Genomic DNA, 20,758 nt, shown 5'->3' with positions numbered 1-20,758 from the left:
GTCAAATAGTTAACTTAGCCTTTACTCTTCTTTCTAGATGTTGGGAGAGCGTGAACTCCTCACTGAATTTTTCAAGGTACATCCAGACCACTGGCGAGCTCTTGGGAGAATAACCCAGCGTGCACAGATCCTCTACCTGAAGCAGCTACAGAGAAGTAGAATCCCCTAATGGAACACGGCCTGAGTTAGGACTTGAGACCTGGATTCTAGACCCAAGGTTGTTAGTGAATAGCAGAAACTGTAGTCAAGTCACTTGACTTCTCTGTGCTTCTAATAATAATTACAACAAACACACCTCCACCTGCCTAATCTATTATATGTGACAAGAACATAAAGACATATATTGATATTTATTGACTGTCAACTAAGTATCAAACACTGTGCTTTGCAGTGGAAATACAGACACAAAGGACTCAGTCCTTACTTTCAGGCAGTGCAATGTCTCGTAGCCAGGCTGATACGAAAATAATTGACACACAGTTTGTAAGTGCTCTATGTGCTGGTTACAGGGGTGGTGGAAAGGAGGAGGAATGAGCAACTTTCTGGTCCAGGGAAGAAGGCAGGAGAACTGTGGAAGGTTTCACAGGGACAGGAACACCTGAACGAGGTCTTAGGAAGAGGTAAGAGCACAGCCATTTAAGGGGTGGACAGAAGGAGAAAGCCAGTAACGCTGGAGAGGGAAGGAGGAGGGAAACCAAGAGAGCTTGGAGCAGGCAAGGCAAGGGAGGAGAGAGTTCTGGAAAGAGCGGTCCACTTCATCAAGGGCCACACTGAGGTCCAATAAGGCCCAGTGGGTTCTCTTTTGGTTTTGTTCATTGGGAGGGGTCAGACCTCTCAGCCATGACCTTTCGGGGAAGGGGTGGGGAGAAGCCAGCTGCCGTGGAGTGAGGCCCGAATGGGAGGCGAGCACATGGAGAGAGAGGCAGTCGGATCACCTGGGCTTGCAAGAGGAGAGGGGTAGGGCAAGAGCTACAGCATCATGGCTATTATTTGAAGATATGGATAAACATGAGCATAGTTTTGGACTTGGGGGAGAGAGCAGGCAAAAAAAATAAATAAAGGGGAGAAAAAGGATAATCCTAGAGGAGCTGAGGAAAGGTGGCAACAAGGCAGAGATGGAGGGATGACCAGAACACCTGCAGAAGCCCTGGGGGTGGCTCCAGTTGTGGGTAAATTTTCAGGTGGGTGTTTTAATTTGGGGCTGGTCACTCCTGAGTTCCAGGTGAGGCAGGAGGCAAAATTAGTCATGGAGGAGCAAAGGGATGTGAGGAGTGTGGGTGATGGCTTGGAAGTCCTACTGGGAAGTGGGAAAGAGGCTGAGCACAGAAAAGGAAAAGACTGGTCAGCAGTGTTGAATGGAGCCCTATATGAGGCTGGACCGCCTAGGTTTATAGGGGTGCTGTACTCTTCTGTACTGTTATCTGCTGTTGGAGCTGTCAATTAGGGAAGGAGATTTTAGGACGATCAGGAGTTGGGAGATTGAGATAGAGGCCAATGTATTTCAAAAACCAAACAATGCAAGTAGCGTGTAATGATTTGTGCCCTGGAATGGAGATAGAATGGGGTAAAGTCGTCTTCCTTCTCTCAAACTCTTCCATCTGTGTGAAGTTTATATTAACCCAGTTTCTAAGCCACAGGTTTGGGAACTAAACTTATTCAAAATCCCTGAGAAGGAAGATGTCATTAGGAGCTCTCGTGAATTGGGATATCTCTAAACAGCTTTACCTGCAAGGCAAAAACATACTTAAGATGGAAGAACCAAAGCCATTGTTTCCATTAGTAACCTGGTACTTTCGCCTGTTTGCCCTTATAACACTACATCTTAAATCATAGTTAAGTCTTCGTTGTTTATAAAACATTTTTCACAGATTTATTTGCTGGGCTGTTTCAAAGAAGAATCTGAAGCCCAGAGAGGTTATGTGCCCTTTCTGTGGCTGCATAATTAGTAAGTGATGAAGCCTGAACCCTGAGCTCCTGTCCTCGGAACTGGGATTCTTTCCGCTGTGCTGCTGTTCCATGGGTGCCCCACCCTCCTGTGGGATTTCACAAGTTCTGTCTGAAATGACCTTTGTCCCTGTGTGAGCCTGTGAACTTGGCCCTGCTTGCCAATACTATAGGTCATACCCCTTAGAAGGTTTACCTCGGTCGCTTCTGAGTGTCGGAGAGTCCATAAAAACTCCAGCATAGCCATAAAAATGGCCACGATTAAGCCACAAATAAGAACCACAAAGATTCCACCAATATTCTCCATTCCCAGTCCTGTAAGAAAGTGAGAACGAACAAAAAATAGTGTAAAAGAGCTGGGAGGCATAATCATTCTACCAAAAATGCTGAATGACCAGAACCTGAGTCTTGTAGACATTTTACACGCATGTTCCTTGAGATATAATTATTCTTCGGAACCAAAAATGCAGCGTAGCTGGAGTAGCAGAGGGGAAAGGGCTCTAGATGCAAGTGGAGGAGATTGGTGAGAAGCTTTCTGGGGTGGGAGGGTCAGTCAGTTTTAGAAAAGGGCTAAGGAAAATTTTGATTTAGCATATAGAGACATGATAGCAAAATACCAGTAAATCCTAGCACTTTCATAAAAATTTCATCAATCTTCCTAGTATTGTGTTTGCTTCATATAAAGCAACTGTCGTAACCAAACTATGGATAGAAAAAATTACATTGACTTAATTGTGTCAACGTGTTACTAACAGACTTACTTGGAAAGCAAAACGTTTTATCCCAGGTGGTTCCCGAACCTGGCTGCCATCAGAACCACCTGGGAAGCTCAGTAAAGGTATGGATTCCTAACCCTCACCCCAGACATATTGAATCTCTATCTCTGGAGATGCGGCCCAGGAATCTGTATTTTAAAATGCATTTCACAAGTGATTCTTTTCCAGCCAGGCCTAAAATTTGTTTGCAGATTGGTATTTTGGGAAGCACTGTGTATGGCTAAGTTCCTTGAAGGTAGGCAGTTTCTGGTTGTAACCTCATTGCCAAGCATGATACCCGGCATATCATATATACTCAATACATATTTCTGGAATTATACGGTTGTGTCCAACACTGAGTTAGCTATGTAATTGGATGCTTTTTTTGGTACTAGAGAAACCCAAACGTTAGGGGAGTGTCAGAAACACATGAAACCCTGATTCAAGAGGCGCCACAGTCATAAATCAAAGAGCATCTTTTATCCTGAAAAATGCCAAGAGGGAAGCTTATGTCCTGTGCTGTTGGAATGCCTGCACACTTGAGTGTTTGTTCAACCAGCAGTGCCTTCATGGGACACAGAGCTATGTCGGTGTCAGGGAAAGCCAGCTTCATACAACACTGAGATGAGCCATGGATCAGAAGCAGAAATCTGACACTGCTTCCTACACTTCGGAAAGCTGGAAAAATGGCCCTACCTAGCCATTTTACGATTCCTTGGGTTTTCTCTCACAAAGACTCACATGGCTGTCTGTTGGTTTTTTGTTTTGTTTGGTTTTGAAAATAACACAGCTCGGCACAGTGCCTGCCTACACCAATAATCTGCTACAATGGCTCCAAGGGCTTACATCATGAATGTACCCAGTGGATGGTATACTCTGGTCTGCTGGTCCACACAGCCAACTCTTGGGTACCTGTGTGAGTAAACATCCTCTATTGTGAATAATCAGAAAGAGGAGATGACTTAAAAACTCAGTTCTAAGGGAAGGCACACAGCGTTTGGAGTAGATTTCTACCCTCCAAGAGGAAGGTGCTTGGGCTTCATTTGTTCACCTGCCCCTCTAACCTGGGACCATTTGGGCAGAAGGCTTTTAACCATAGGAACATCCGGGGACAAAAGGGCCTCTTAAGGGGGAATGCAGCAAGGACATAGCTGGGGTGTCCAGCCACAGATTTAGGGGTGGTGAGAACCGGGTATTGGGACGTGCATCTGAGCATCATGGACAAACTAGTTTCTCCAGCCAGCCCATGTAGAGAAAGGGCTCCCCAGTGAAGGGGAAGTGATGACTGTGATACCAAAGATGCCCACCTGTTCAGGTAAACAGAGCTCCAAGTGACTGGTGAGGTACCACAAGACTTTCCTGTCACCTTGGGATAGCTCTGCCTGGTGTAGAAAAAGACTAGGATCCCCTTGAAGGGCTTCAACCTCCCCTCGTGTTTCTGCAGAGCTGTTCTCCCCTCCTCGAGTCCAATTCGGCCATCTGGACTCTAGTGTTTCCCTGTCGCCCTCAGTCACCATCCCAGCCCTCCCCAACCTTTCTCCCCCTACTGACTCTTCCCCTCAGTGCACACACACACTCACGTCTTTCCCTTCTTAAAGAAAAATACAAAATCCTTCTCCCTCCAGCTCTGTCTAGTGAATACCCTTCTCTTTCCTTCCTTCCCTAGGCAAGATTTTTGAAACTGTCTATATCAGAACTATGTTAAGACAGTCCTTAAAAGGCTTACATTTGGAGACCCATCCCACATGAAAGCAAGTAGGAGAAAATGCACCCACATCTTATGTTAAATGCATTTTAAAATTTTGCTTCTGATGTGACGGAGTGGCAAGCAACAGTTAATGTATAATTGGCTGTGATTTCTCAGCAGTCGTTCATACAAGAGAATGTTTGCAAAAGGAGAAAAATCAAACCAAAAAAAAATTGTTTCTAGGGCTTCCCTGGTGGCGTAGTGGTTGAGAGTCCGCCTGCCGATGCAGGGGACACGGGTTCGTGCCCCGGTCCGGGAGGATCCCACATGCCGCGGAGCGGCTGGGCCCGCGAGCCATGGCCGCTGAGCCTGAGTGTCTGGAGCCTGTGCTCCGCAACGGGAGAGGCCACAACAGTGACAGGCCCGCGTACCGCAAAAAAAAAAAAAAAAAAAAAAAGTTTCTAAATGTAATGAAGTTTTTATGAATATTAAATTTAAAAATTAATGAAGTCGAAACAATGTTACATTTTGGAGATAGTTAATTACACGTCTTAATTTGATTTAGCAGTTTTCTTTTTGCATTTTGAAGCTAATAATTTTTTTCAGATCTCAAACATAATTTTGAACACTTGAAAATCTTTTAGGCGCTAGGTGGTCTGTCTATGGTATCTAAAGGAGAAAATGATTGCGTCTGAATTCACTTTTATTCTCTCGATATTCACTTGTCATCCCATGAAATTTTGTCTTGTACCACTAAAACCAAGCTCACTGAGGTTACCAACGAACATTTTGTTTCTAACCTATCGGAAAATTTCCAGTCCCAATCTTAAGTGACCTCTGGTAACACCTGACATCGTCAACCACACCCCCTTCTTGGCATTTTTTTTTTTTTTTTTTTTTGTCCACGCTGCGAGGCTTGTGGGATCTCAGTTCCCCCACCAGGGATTGAATCCAGGCCACAGCTGTGAAAGCGCCGAATCCTAACCACTGAACCACCAAGGAACTCCCCCTTCTTGGCTTTTTACGAAGCCATTGCTCTCTGCTCTCCACCAATCTTCTCAATCGCCTTTGCCTGCTCTGAGGCATATTCTCCCATTTCCCTGCATTTGGCCTCTTATCTCTCCTCCATGCACTGTCCTGCTGATTTTGCCTCCTAAATACTTTTCAATTTCTTACCTTCTCTCTCTCTCTCTCTCTCTGCTACCACTTCCCTAGCTCAAGGCCCCACCATCTCTTGCTTGGACTTTGGCAGCATCTCCAAAGTGATTTCCCTGCTCGTAGCTGTGTCCTCCTCAACTTTACCGTCCACCTAGTTGCCTGAGTGATCTTTCTGATCAGAGATGCTTTCTGATACAACATATGCCGCTCTAATATTGCATAAAATAATAATTAGTTTCATGTTATATATCTGGATTTCCCACTAGACTGTGATTCCCTTGAGAGGAAGAGCCATGTCTCGTTCAACTCTATAACCCCTGGCACATCGTAAGAGCCCAATAAATGTTTGTTGAAAAAATGAGCTGACAGAAAGAGGATAAGGACATCCCAGGTGCAGAACCATGAATTCTCAAAAGCTTTGGATACATACTGTGATATGTATTCATTCCTAATTAAATGTTGTTTAAAATAATCATAAAGTGGGCCAGCCCTCGTTCAGTGCTCCCAGCCTGGTGGCCTAGACTGCACTCTGTGGCTGGCCAGAGTGGGACTGAACATGGTGTGGACGATCCACAGCATGGACTTGACCACACGCGGTCGCGGGCAGGCGTGGGGGGATGGGATAGGGTTATAAATGGACAGGTGATCTGTGCTGGGATAATCTTGATCAGATCAGGGAAAGCTTCTTTGAGGAGCTCAGGTTTGAACAGGATGCTGGTAGAAACCATGAGTCACTGAAACACCCCACAGCCTCTCTTTCCCAGCTTCTCGCGTTTCAGGGCCAGCATGTTAATCACGGGTGTTGGCTCCAGCGTGCTGACTCCTGGCTGAGTGGCCCCCTCCTCTTAGGAGCGGGGCTTGTATACCATTGGTGCCTTTAGGAACTTATTGGAAAGTGGAAGCAAGAATAGATTGCTGGCAGAGTCGGAGTTGAGAAACAGATGGAGCGGGGAGCGGGAAGCGGAGTTAGGAGGCAGCAGCAGTTCCGTTAACGCTGTCGTTAGTCATTCTCCTAGAAGTCAAATGCCTTCCCCAGCTCAGAGCCCTCACTCAGAGGAGCCTGTCATGTGGACTCCCTCCAGGCTGACCCCAAGGCCCTCCACACCTGCAGGGGAGTCATCTCATCACTCCCCCTTCCCTTCTTCAGACGGGACCTCACAGAAGCCATCCAGACAGATGGCATTGAAACTGAGATTTTCTCCTGACACTTGAGTCTCTGAGCCTCAGCTAGGCCTTGGCCATAAGACTGTATTAACCGAAATGGAATCAAACTCTCCCCACAAACTCCTGGTTGATTGAAGACCAACTGTGGTGTGTCACTCACAGATTGCCCACAAATACAAATGATAGTTGACAAATGCAAATGAAGAACATTGTCTCTAGAACTAGAATGGCCACCTGGAAGGGAGAATCTGAGTAGATTTGAATCTCCACCCACCCACCCACCTGCTCTGTCTTCCGTTCTGACTGGCAAATAATCGCTTCTTGGATTCAGGTGCGCTTATGTCCCAGCCCTTAAAACCCATTCATATCTCCAGATGGCACTGTGGAAATTTGTAACTGCGATGCAGGAAAGCTCATTCTGAATGGGAGCCTGGGAAGCAAAGAGGCAGAGTCACAGGAGCCACAGAGCAGGTGCAGAGGGAGGAGAGACCATTATACCACAATCCCGTCAAGGGACAGTGTATTTAGTCTTTGACTTTGGTCAACACATCTTTCTCAAGAAAGCTCCCATGAGCTGAGCACTACGCTAGGTGCTGAAGCTTGGGGCAATCTTCCACATTGAACATATTTGACAAAAACATGGATTCTTTGACCATTTTGACTTTCCAGCACTTCCTAATGCAGAGCTACATTCACCTACATCCATGCAAATACATTAAGGGGGCCCATCTCCATGGACTTATTTGTTGTAAACAGCAACTTCACGTGCCCATACGTGAGCCGACCCGTACGACCTTCCCAGAAAATATGGAGCGAATCATCATGTTCGCACTGCTGAGGACTGTGAAATACTAAGTTTGCCATTTCTTCTTGCATTGACCGTGACATCTGTTGACTAGACCTAGCAGATTCTGGAGACGGTGATGGCAGAAGGGTAGAGGAAGGAACGCAGAATAGAAGAGGGATGGTAGAGGCATCTGATAAACATTGCAATTTATCAAAACACAAGTTATGGGAGAGGTACTTTACAACTTATCAAAATATGAGCTCAAGCACCTCATTTAAAAAAAAATTCTCTACCTCATTCAATTATTAAAAATATTATAAAGAAAGTCCACGGTTGGCATTTTACAATTAAAGAAATGGAAATTCAGAGAACTTCAAGAATTTGCCCAAAGTCTTCAGAGCTCAGATGTGAAATCTAGATAAATCTGACTCTGCCCAGCTAATATTTATAAAAATAAAGCTGACCTTTATGAATGTTTAATATGAGCCAGGTTACCAGGCTAAACATTTTAATTCAATCCTAACAGTTGCCCTGTGAAATTGGCACTACCCTTACCTCCACGTTCCTGACCAGGAAACCAAGGTACTGGAGTCAGCGAACTTGCCCAGGCTGGCGAGGGGAAGTACCAGGTCCAGATGGAAGCCAGAGCCTGAGCCCGTATCCCTACCCCCATATCACTTCTCCCCAGAACTCGGGGCCCCCATGGTCCCTCATGCTGCAAGGGGCGTGATAACAGACCTCCACCTGGCTCCTTGTGACTGAGTTCATTCCTAGGACCACGCCACCCTCACCCCCAGTGACTGGGGAAGTGAGACCTATGTACGGGCTATTAGTTCCACTTATAAAATCCCCTTCTCTCCTTGGGAACATTACAGCAAATGTCTGAATCGATGGTCCATTGACTTAATCTTGGCTCACTTTCCAGACACAGTGGGGCTGTGGTCTTTGTAACTGCTGACCTCCTTTGACGCAGACACACTGGGCCATGGTTCACCTCTGTTCCCGATCGCGCTTTCTGGCACCCCCTCCCCCGGAGTTTCCCCGTCTCTTAGCAGAGTCAATCTGATTTGATTAGGAAGAGGCTTCCTCGGCAAGCATCACTTCGAGACACTATCTAAACTCCCATATTCAGGTTTCCAGTCTTGGCCCTCTCCAGAGAAACCAGAGAACCAGGATAATAGAGCTGAGCCCCCAGGGAAGAAAGAGAAAGGAAAACGTCCCCGCGATTCCCCCAACCCCCCTCATCACTCGCCCCCGCTCTTGCTAAGATGTCTTACACTTTCATTCCCGCCGTGCCAGACAGCAAACTTCCTGCTCTCTAAGGATTTTGTGAGTCAATGCCACCGGCCTCTTTTCCATCCTTGAAAGGGGACCCTGATTTTCACAGCCTGGTGGTGTATTTATGTTCCTTTGAAGCCTGATTGTGAGCTTGTGTTTTTCAAGATAAAAGTATTTAATTTCCTTGGAATTCACCGACTACCTTTTTGTCTGGTAATTGTTCTGCAAAGCCTTCGGTAATCCAATCCCCTTGAATTGGGATGCTGGCCTCTGTGAGTGGCTAGCGATATTTCTTTTTATAGGAGTTGAGTGAGAAAATAAATAAAATAAGTGTTTTTGAAAAGACAAGGCAGAAGAAAATGAAACAGCTTGGAATGAAGCCTGCTTCTTTTTGTAATTCTCCAGTCTTCCACATGATCTGCCATTGCGTTTTTTAGCTGTGTATGCAGGTAGCTGGTCACTGAGCTATAGGCAGGGAAAGAAACGGGGAGATGAAGCCAAGGGGTAATGTTGAGGTTCTCACCAGAGCCAAGTAAGACCTGACAAAAAGACTCAGATGGTGGCATCATCCCAATGTTAGGATTCTTCTCTGGAATTTGGCAGTGATACCGGAGCTGTAATACTGGGTTAGAAGTGGAGTAGCGGCAGATCCTTTCCTTTGAAATTTCTCACATTTTAATAGGATAATGAAGTAGAAAAGGATTACGTGAGGCACTGCACATTGTCTGGTACATTGCAATTGATGTCACTCTCAGTTTCAGAGATCTCTTGAGAACAGGACCGCCCTCACAGTTCCCTTCACCTCCATCCCTCTCTGTCTTCTCCATCTCCTCCTCCTTTCTTTAGGCACACATGGAAGCCAACTGATCCCAACCACGAAAAGAAAGATCCCCTGGAAGCTGCTTTGGAAAGCAAATGAAAAGGACTGCCCTTTGTTCAATTTGAGACACAAGAAAGAACATGGTCCAGCGGCTCCATTCCTGGCCACCATGAAAGACTTAAAGGAAGAGATCTTTCAGGCCAGACTGGTCCCTGTTCTTCTGCCACAGGACAGGGGGTGTCTCTCGAGCAGTGAGTTTTATTCCGGAAGTTCGATGGCTAATTTGTCACAGGGAGACCAAGCAGTGGCTCTGTTCCTTCCAGGCTAGTGCTTCTGGCCTGGCTTGGGGGAGGTCACATGGACTTTCATTCAGCCAGGAAGCCTTTTAGTCTCTCTGAGTAATGTCTGTTTGGGTCTCAGCCATGGCAGAAATGGGGCCACTGCATTAAACTGGCACTAGCTGCTGCGGCTGGGCTGGGAGCCGAAGCCCTGGGTCTTACGGTGATTTGCACAGTATCTCCCAGACAGACCCCTCTTGGACATCACCACTTATTAATACAGCTCCCCCTCTCATTCCCAAGGACGACCGCATGAAGGCAAGTTAACATCGGCTGGTTGGTAGAACCCTAGCATTTTCCGAAGCACGTGGGACCTGGGCAGGATGTCTTCCGCTGTTTATCTTCCCTCTTCATCTGCTCAGTTCCCTTCTCCGTGCCAGGGAACATTCGGTCCCCCAGTGCAGAGTGGAACGAAGCCTCCTGATCAGTCCTTTCCATCTTCGCTGGGAGCCTGCTTTCCCTGTGTCTCCTCTCCATCCATCCTGAGCTCTGCTGTCAGACCAGTCTTCCTAAAATTCTGTAGAATGGGGAAGAATATCCCAAGCCAACCACTCTGCAAAAACAACAGCTTAATTTTCCTATAAAGGTACCTAACATCTACCTCAAACTCCCGTTTCCACCTGATTGCCAAAAATGTAGCGATTTCTTTATGTTTAAATTTCAGGGGCTTCCCTGGTGGCGCAGTGGTTGAGAGTCCGCCTGCCGATGCAGGGGACGTGGGTTCGTGCCCCGGTCTGGGAAGATCCCACATGCTGCGGAGCGGCTGGGCCCGTGAGCCATGGCTGCTGAGCCTGCGCGTCCGGAGCCTGTGCTCCGCAATGGGAGAGGCCGCAACAGTGGGAGGCCCGCGTACCGCAAAAAAAAAAAAAAACTTTAAATTTCAGATTTACATTCAGTTAAATACGGTGTTTTCTCTGTTCCCCCTTCACTCCCGGATGTATTTCAGGTCTGGGGCTGGGAAGGAGATTATGTGTCATGGGGGTGGGGTTAGATGTCCCATCCTAATGCCAGATTCCTCTTAGAATTCCAATATCCTTGTCTGGGGCCCCAGAAAATGCAGATCTGTCCCTGGGACCTCTCTGCCCTGGGTCCCCATGTGCCATCTCTCACGCACCCACTCCACCGTGGCGTGACACGTATTTATGGGGCATGCCAAACTCCAGAAGTAAGCAAAAATCTCTTTACCTCTTGGTATCCCCAACGAATCTAGGAGTTCTCTCTGGCACTCTCTCCCTCCCAGCAGGGCACAAGGCTCCTTCTCAGGGACCTGCCACATTCTAACATATCCTTTCCTGGTCTGCATCTTTTTATCTGGTTCGCAGACTGGGTGGCCTGGCTCTTTGAACTTCTAGTGTTAGCTTTATGCAAAGCTTCCTTCAGGTACTGGCCTTCTGTATTCCAAAATAGTGATACTTCTTTAGCAAATCAAAAACCGTGACCTCTAAGAACATAGTCTCTGCTGAGTTGGAACAACTTCTTTTGGAACTTAAAGCCAATAACTGGACTCCGTTCTTCCCGAGGCAATGACTGTGCCCTGGGACCATGAATGCCACCGACAGCTCAGAATTCCATCCACGGCACCTGCTTTCCTGAGGCCACATCTCACTCCAGAACCTTTGAGGTCTTCCACCAATGTCTCCAACTCGGTCCACTGTGCTGTTAGTGTGCCAAGGCATATGCAAAGCTCTGGGGTGTGTACAGGGCATCTTCCTGGGACACTGATTTTACTTAGAGTCTAGGAGTGAAAAGCATTTTTCTATTACATAAACATGCCCCTATTACACTGTCAGATGCAAAATTCACATGTGTTTTTAGGACAAAACAGAAGAGGAAATTCCAAACATGCTGGGCTGCTTTAGACTCTGTCCCCAGATCCCCAAACATGCATACTCAGGGTCCTCTGCTATTAATTCTTTTCCTGGGAAAGTTTGGGACATACTGGTTTGCTGTCCACATGCCTTGACCTTGTTTTCAATGCCCTCTTAACTCCAACCTCATCCTACTTATCCAAACCAATTTCTGAGTGTGACAACTCTGTTCCACAACCTTCCTAAAGCTGTGACTCCTAATGAATGCATCATGGCCCAATGTCTCTGTAAACCTTCCCCGACTATTGTGCAGAATTAATCACTTTGTTCTCTGGGCTTCATAACACTTTCTGTCCAGCTCTATGAAAGCATTCCTACAGTGCAACCATTATAGTGATAATCTGTGCCTCTCTTTAAACCTCTTGAGGGCAGGGCCATGTCTCATTGTTTTTCATACTCTCAGAGCCCAGCACAGTGCCTGATACACAGTGGTCTACATGGGGTGTCAGGGCTCCTGTTTGGGGGGGAAAAAGACTTAAAAAGTAGGACCAGTCTGGATGTTCTTGAGATGATTGCCCATTCATTCATTACTTGTTCATCCTTTCATCAAATACGGATGAAATGTCAGATAATATGCTGGTCACTGGGATAGAAAAATAAATAAGACACAGACCCTGCACTTGAGATTTTCATAGTCCATGGGGGACAACTATCAACGGACAAACCAATGCCCTGAGTGTTCATCTTAGAAAAGCTATGTAGCCTTGAGGAACCTGGAGTGGACGGCACACTCGTGGCTGTGGGTACTATTCAGACCTCAATTTCTTCTTTAGGCCTAGATTTTATAATAAAATCGGTTCTCATTTCCTTTGCACCAGCACTTTGCTGAGCGTTTAACATGGTTTATCTAGTTCAGTCTTCACAATAGCCCAGGGAGGTGGCATTATTATTTCTAGTTCTATTCTCCAGAGGAGGAAACGGAGGCTTAAAGATGCTTCACAGTGGATATAACGAGGCCATTTATGGAGTGGAGTCCATTTGACCCAGTGCCTGTGACCTTGAACCCTGTCTACACTGCCTCAGGGGAGAGAACCAGCCTAGTGGCTGTCAGCAGAACAAATAGGCGGGCAGGAGGGAAATATGTGAGACCCATTCTTAGAGTGGGGCGCGGGGGAGCCCATTGGACTTCGGGTGAAATCTCTAATGGGAGAGAGAGACAATCTAAATTGAGGTCCCTGAGTGAAAACTGTAAGGTCCCAGCTCCTGTGTCGTCTTCCCCATCCTTGTCAATCTGCTGCCCTCCAACTGTTTCTCTATAGATTAGCGGTGAAAATAAACACAAAGAAATAAGGGCACAAAGGGGAAGGGCCTGTGGCTGGGCTTAGGAGTCAAGGATGAAAGGGGAAACTGGACAGTTGGGATCAACTCAGTAGTGAGTCTCGAGGGGAAACAGGCTCAAAGAGATCAAATAGGGTCAGGTTTATAAAAGAAAGGAAAGCCAGGAGATCCACAACTAGTGGTAAGGAAAAGAGGCGGGAGGCCCGGAGCAGACAGAGCTGGCAGCGGGGGGCCGGTGGGGGGCCGGTGGGTTCCCTGCACCCCTCTGAGCCCTTGCTCTTGCCCACCCCCTGTTTCGCGCTGGCCTCCCGCATCTACAGCATCCCTGCATCCCCGCATATGTTCAGTCAGCTGTTCAGAGGCAGGAACAACCCAAAGGAGTAGAGAGCTGTGAGCGTGAAGGTTACTCGCGAAAGCATCATAGCACAGTTTCATTTGCCACCTTAGCGTGGCCCAGGAGGACAGTAATTGGTGGCTTTTGACAGCTACCTGTCAGTGGCTTTAATCACACATCCCACAGAGCCCCTACTATGTGCCAGGCTCTGTAGGGAGGCCAGGGACACAGAAGCGGGTGAGACGGGTCCACATCTAAGGTGCCATCACCCGGGCAGAGGAAACCAAGAGTTGTAACGTAGTGTGTTGAGGGCTCCGTCCAAAATCACGGAAGGCACCCGACCCACTGTGGGGAGGGGCAGCTGGAGGGCGACCAGGGGCTTCTAGGGCAACAGAAACCTGGACATTTCTCCTGTTTCACTCTGGGTCCCAGGTCCACCTCTCTGTTTCTATTGGGTTCGTTCAGGTTTTTCCGTAAGATGTTATGGAACAACCCAAACGAACTTTTCGGCCAACCCTAAATTTTAAATTACTCCAGATCAAAAGCTACTACTGTTTCCCTCCAACTCCTTGGTAAGATGGCGCTCCTTCCCGCCACTCTGAAGTTCATTGTTCCCACAGAAAAACACGGACATATATTATCTTACCAACAATCTCGCTTTACTTGGACTTTTCGGGCCCAGTCAGATTCAGACTGCTTTCAATCCATGAGTCTTTTTCTGGGGAGGGGGCAGTGGAGGCACATCCTGCCATCCACACCTTCCCGGTTTCGAACCGTCTAGGCAGCCCAGATCTCCCCATGGGAATCCTTCTTCTCACACCCACACCACCTGCGGTCCCCACTCACAGCCCTGCCCGCTGCACCGATTTCTGCCTCTGCATCCTCCCTCAAGGTGCTTCTTGCCTGCAATGTCCCGCTCCCCGTTTCCTTTCCTATACTGGCCCTGGGCATCTTCAAAATCTAGTGCATTCTTTCAAATCCACGAAAGTTTTCTGATACTTTTCTCTGTACCTCCCCCATTTCTTTTTTTCTCTGAACAAACAGAGTCAGTCTCCTCCACCTTTGACCTTTGGGGAGTGGACAGCCAAGAATGGTGTGGCTTCCCACCGTTCCTGCAAAGGAAGGGGCAGCATTTCCTCCAAACGACAAAGGGCTTGTCCCTGTAGGTTCACATTCCTGAGCCCTCTCCTCAAAGGATCAAGAGGCACAGGGAGACCCTTAGAAACACAAAGTCATTCCCTTACTGTCTCATCCCGGATAATCACTCACGCTGAGCAGAGAGGGAAGCAGTAGCATCATTCATTTCACTCCCCAGCTGCCTCCCCAGGGCCGAGTGTGCATAGGTAAATTTGCGGCATATTTTAGCAAGGCTGCAGTAGATTACTGGGGTGACCATATGATTTATTGCCCAAGCCAGGACACTTTGAAAATGAAAGGGCATTCTAAAAATAACTAACAGGCATTCACAGATCTACAACAGATGTAACCCGAGACTATCCTGGATATGTTCCCCCTATAGAAAATGCTGGGTGTTCAGGGACCCTCGACACTCTTCAACTACACGTCAGTCAGGGACTGCTTTCTATCCAGCCGTATTTATCATTCATTCAATAAAATATCCATGTGCCAGGCCCTGTGGACAGCCCTGTAAGGAAGACAAACCCTACCCTCGTGGAACTTACATTCTAGTCGAAAAGGCAGAAAGTAAACAAATGAATAGAAACTATACTATCAGGTAGTGATAAGCTCTGAAAAGCAGAGCCCAAGGGAAGGGGAGAGATGTGTGGCGTGGGGAGGGAAGGCCTCTCTGAGGGACCTTCTGAGGGAACAGTGTGCAGACCCCGAGGTGGGAGGGGGCTGGGAGGCTTGGGGAACAGGAAGAAAAGGGGGAAACAGATCAGGAAGGGTCGGGAGGTCACAGAAAGCTCGGATTTGATTCTGAGTGAGACGGGAAGCCATTGGAAGGTTTGCACAGGCCAAGGCTGCAACCTTACGTGCGTCTTACAAAAAGAATCACCCTGGCTTCTGGTGGAGAGAACAGTGCAGAGGCGCCAGCATGGGAAAAGGAGCCCAGGCTGTTGTAATCGTATGACTGTGGGGTGCTGGTGGCCTGGGCCATGGGAAGAGGTGGTGCTGGCGCAGAAGTGGCTGGACTCGGGAAGCATGGCAGGGGTGGCATCTCTAGGACTCGGGAGCGGGCGGGAGTGGATGCCGCACAGTAAGCCCAAGACTCTGGGACAGGGATGAGCCCAGCCAGTCCCAGTCCAGCCTTCAGCTCCTTCCGAGGCTTGTTCTCAACCTGGCGTTACTTGGAATTTGGACGCCACACGAGCAGCTCTGGTCCTCCAGGCAGGAGGGGAGGCCCTGGCCACCCTTACCTTTGGCTCTGTGGTCTTCCTCCTTGGGGCACTTGCCCCCTTCCCACCACTTGCGCTTCAGAATTTCCAGACGGTTGTTCTCCTGCAACTGGAGAATGGCCAGATCAAACTCGTCCCGGAAGACGGAGCCTGTGGGTCACAGGAGAGCCCGGAACACAGGACGTGAGCGCCCCCGTCTGCATCTCTCTGCTCCCTCCCCGGCAAACCTCCCTGCCACCCTGCCCACGTAACATAGGAGGGGAGGGACAGGGGTCCCCCCGCAGGAGCACGGCTCTCTACTGGCTCAGACTGAGGACTCTCCGCGCCATGCAGGGCACCAGGCGTTTCTACTTTCCTTCTCTCCACGCTGACCGGCACGCCCAGCCCACGGCCAAGACCCCAGCATGGGTCAAGTGACAGCCTTCCGGGCAGCTGTGCCGCCCACCTCCCCACCCAGGCGCCAACACTTTCTACCTGGGTGAACCCACCTCCCCACCAGCACGCGGGAAGCTGGTTGCAAAGCTCCCGGTCCGCCTGCCCCTGGGAGGCCGAGGAGGGAAATCTTCTGTGACACAAACCTCGCAATCAGTTGCCTATTTTCTACTTTATTGAAATTAGTTTCTCTGCCATTTGTAACTCTCACTACATTACACCCGACAACTGTTTACCCGGAGCGGCCACCGATGAGAAAAGGGCCACCCAGAGCGAGGTGGAAGCTTCCTCTCTTCCGTCTGTGTGGAGAATCGGTCTGGGGCACCCCCTTTCCCGCACAGCTGCCTGCTGGGTGCCCCAGAACCCCTGGCCCCGTCCACTACTCCGTTTACATCGCTCCTCTCCCCCTCCTCAGACAGAAGGCTCTGTTGAGTGCAATTCTTTTTAAATTTTTCGTATGGGGTATGGTCAAGGAGCTTTGGTTCTGGAATGTAGGTTTAATCACAAAAACAGGCTTAAGTGAAACCGTGGAAAGCTCGATGCCCCAGCACAGGCTAAGGCCTGAAATTATTAAGAAAAATCATTAAGGAAAAGCTGCCAGGAGGCTGGAAATGAACTAAGCTGCTCAGTTTTCCTGTCCAAGCTCTGTAAAGGCCTGATGTGGACAGAAGCCCCAGGGAAAAGGGCTTTGTTGCAGGATACAGGCAAAAGCTGGAACAAATAGATTCCTGCTCTCAAACCTTCATGCACACAGGAATCCCCCCGGGATCTTGTCGACCTGCAGCCTCTAATTCAGTGGGTCTGGGGGTGGGGGCTGAGATTTTGCATTTCTCACAAGTTCCAAGGCGGTGCCCTGCCGCTGGGCCATGGGCTGCACTTTGACAGGTAAGGAACTAGGTCAGCTCCCAGATCTCTTAGCACTCTAACAGCCCATGACTCCACAGATAGAACCTTCCCTGCTACAGATGCAACTACCCTTGGGCATTCAAACCCCAGGCCTGCAGCGCTGAATGTGATCTGGGTGAATGCCAACAGCACCTCATATATTATATAGCAGGTGCTTAACACACATTTGAAGTGAATGGCTACTGGACCTAACAGATGGTGTTAGGTGGTGAGACTAATGACTATTCCAGGTTTAGAGACAAGTATCCAGCCAACAAGGCATTTCAAGCAGTTTTCGAGGCATCTTCAACCCAATCTCAATAGCACACCAAGGGCCCCATGAAAGGATTATTCTGCTTACTCCATATTTGCCCACTTAGCTCCTAAACTAGCCGACTAATTTTCCATCTCATTCCTTGTTCTGTTTCTCGTCATCTTCCTGGGTCTAACCACACTGCTTATTCCATAGTTACACCCTTACTTTCCACTTAAGAAGGACACACATGCTCATCTTTCCTGGACCTAAATTCTGTCCCATCAGTCGACTATGCAATGCTCTCCCCAGCCTGATCTAAGAACCTGGGCTAACCCATAGCTCACCTTCCCCATCTATCCTGTCCTGTCGAGCTGGTGGACCCGTTTGGCAACACGGTCTGAGAGGTGAAATGCTGGATTTGGAGATAGGCCCCCTAGGCTCAAGCACAGCTTTTCTCTCCACTTATTCTGTGACCTTGGACAAGTAACTTATCAGCTCTGAATCTCAGTTCTCTCCTCTAGAATGGGAAGAACCACATCTCCCCTGCAAGTGGGATAAGACTAAGATAACACATATGGAAACAGCATCACCTCAGACACAGAACCAATGCATTTGCCTCCCCTTTTCCTTGGTTACTGATGAGAATTTCTAGAGTCAGTCTGCTTTATGCCAACTCTACAGGTTTGTGCCATGAAAACTTTTGAAGCACTTGACAGTTCAGTTAAATTGATTAAATTGCTAGAGTATTAATTGATTAAATTGCTAGAGTATTTCCAGGTGCACCTTAGGTTCATTTTGTGCTTCCCTCCACCATCTTGAAACACACCGTCAACCAGTAAATGTCTCAAAGGGGCCCATAATCTGTATTATTAATGAAATCAATGAAATATGATGCTAAGTGGAGGGTATGCAGGTGCCCTGAGTGAGGCTTCCGGTTTACAGAACTACTAGGGTCAGAAATGGTAGAGTTCAAGCGTGAACCATATTATTGCCTATATTCATGGGTTTGGTTTCTGATCAGTCTTGAAGAAGTCACCTGCTTTTATCAAATAACAGAGGGAACATTGGAAAATGTGGGGAGGGCACCAGTGTTCCCCCTAACAGGCTAAGTGTGATGAAACACTGTGGTGAGGCCAGATTATTCAGTTTAACCTTTGTAACAACCCTCTGAGGTACATATTAGAAACCTGAATTTAAAAATGCGATCATTGAGACTCTGAGAGGTTAACTAACCTATCCAAGGCCCCACAGCCAGGAAGCAGGGTGCATTCCCAGATCTGCCTGACTCCATCCCATGCCCTTCACATGACACAGGTATAAGGGAGGCCTATAATTTATAGAGCTCTGAGTGAGGTACCGATCAAGAGAAGGGGTGTGACACTACTATATATACAATAGACAACCAACAAAGACCTACTGTCTAGCACAGGGGACTATACTCAATATTTTGTAATAACCTGTAAGGGAAAAGAATCTGAAAAAGAATAGATATATACCTGAAACACTTTCCTGAAACTAACTTACACCTGAAACTAACACAACTTTGTAAATCAACTACACTTCGAAAAATCAAAAGGGAGAGAAGTGGTGTGTAACATACCAACAAAGGTGCATATCCTGTGTACCAACTTCCCCACATGAGATGATTTCCTCCATTCCTGCTTCTTCCCCGGCTGCTTGGTTTCAGGACAACCTTGCGTGAGGACAGACTTGGAAAAGGACAGCCCTATACAATGTGGCTCTCCATGGTGTGTGTGGGAAGGGTACATGTCTGAAACACTGGGGGACATTTCCAGACCTCCACCACAGTCACAGAGTCACACACGTGCTCCCCCTCACCTTCTGATAGAGGAACCATCAGCAGGGGAAGGCCTAAAGCAGGGACATTCATTACAAGGCACAGCTGGGATACCCTTCTGGAAGCCAAGCATCTCTACCTTCCTATAACAAACTGACGGCACAGTCAGCAAGGTGAATGCCAGAGCTTTCCTGCCCACTCTCAGCTACCTGCTCTGACCCAGAGCAGACGGACCAGTGAGATCCACAGATGATGTGAAAGCCACCTCCTCCAATCACATCAGTCCCCTTTCACAGTAAACCTGTCAGCAGGGACACTAATAACAAAATTAATTCACTTGAGTCCTACCATCTCTTCCATCTCCTTTCCACTGCTAGTAGAGATGTCAGACATCAGAGAAATGGCCAAAGGGCAGGACTCGATGCTCTCACTGCCCAGGGCCTGGGTTCAATCCCTTGTTGGGGAACTCAGATCTCACAAGCCAGCTGTGTGGTGTGCAATACACCAAGGGCATCCATGTGCCCTTTAATAATTAATCTATTAATAACTAATCAATTAGCCCTTCCATAATTAAGGACTGGGTACTAATCCCTGATGACTTGGAAGGACGTGGATTGGCTTTTTTTAAAAACCTTAAGAATGCCCATCTCAAGTCACTGTGAACCTGGTTCTAGAAACAGGGGCTGTTGACTTCAAGGCTGCATTCGATGGTTTGAGCTACCCTGAGCCTGCCTGGGTGGAGCTACCCGAAGAGGCTGTTCCTCTCCTGCATACCGACTGGCATGCCAATCCCATAGCCCTTGGTGTCCAGCAGGCCCCCAATCTGAGTGAGGTTGCAGTTGCGCTGCCGATAGTACTCATTCATGGTGGATTCCAGAAGGAAGGCGTAGTTGGAATTCAACACCCTGGCGATCCCCTCCTCCGTGCTCTTCACGAACACACTCGGCTGCTTGGAGTACATGTAATTCCACATGCGCTGGTAGGTCTGATAGCGGGAATTCTGGGAAAAGAACGCAAGGAAGCAGGTTGAGGAAAGAGAAAGGAGATGGCGGCCTGGAAAGGGAGGGCATCCAAGTGGCCCCTAAAATTCTGGCCCTTCTGCTCCCCAGTCCCTTCCTTATACTCAAGAACCTGTTCCCTTTCATCTCACAACGTCACTGCTGAATGGCAGGAGGAGAGCGTTGTGCCTTTGATACCTTTTACAAAGACAAAGAAGGAACAGGGTCTGAAGGTGTGTAAACTCTGCCTACTGCTTCGATCATTGGTTCTGCTTCATCCACCCATCTTCCATTGCCAACCTCCATGTTCTGACCAAAGTGAGAATGGAAATTCTGGCTGCGTCCTCTACTGTCCTTCAGCACAGAGGCAGCAAACTCAGGTTCATTCTGGACTTTTAAGAGACGTCATCTGAAGGAGCAGTGCCGGATCTTCTCTATCAACCCTAAACTAATCCGTCAATCACATATCCAATGTTGGCTTCTAGTTTACAAATAATAACAAGACTGAGAGAATTCTGGGGGTCTAGCCAAACCCTGTGTCTGCATGATGTCTTCACTGGTCCCTGTGCCAGTACCCCTGAGACTTGCATGGGAAACAGAAAACTGAAGGCCTTGGACTCA

At 48.0% G+C, this 20,758-nt stretch overlaps 1 protein-coding gene across 1 annotated transcript in view; it reads right to left on the bottom strand.

The window, feature by feature from the left end:
• The window catches only part of GRIK4 (glutamate ionotropic receptor kainate type subunit 4), a 448,264-nt gene that overhangs the window by 3,682 nt on the left and 423,824 nt on the right, over nt 1–20,758 (bottom strand). The window contains 3 exon segments of the mRNA XM_067751346.1: nt 2,141–2,259; nt 15,790–15,918; nt 19,914–20,139. Coding sequence (XP_067607447.1) covers nt 2,141–2,259; nt 15,790–15,918; nt 19,914–20,139 — 474 coding nt within the window.

Source organism: Pseudorca crassidens, chromosome 9 (assembly GCF_039906515.1).
Source record: "Pseudorca crassidens isolate mPseCra1 chromosome 9, mPseCra1.hap1, whole genome shotgun sequence".
NCBI lineage: Eukaryota > Metazoa > Chordata > Mammalia > Artiodactyla > Delphinidae > Pseudorca > Pseudorca crassidens.
Note: the sequence above shows the minus strand (reverse complement) of the source record. Positions and strands in the feature narration are given on the sequence as shown.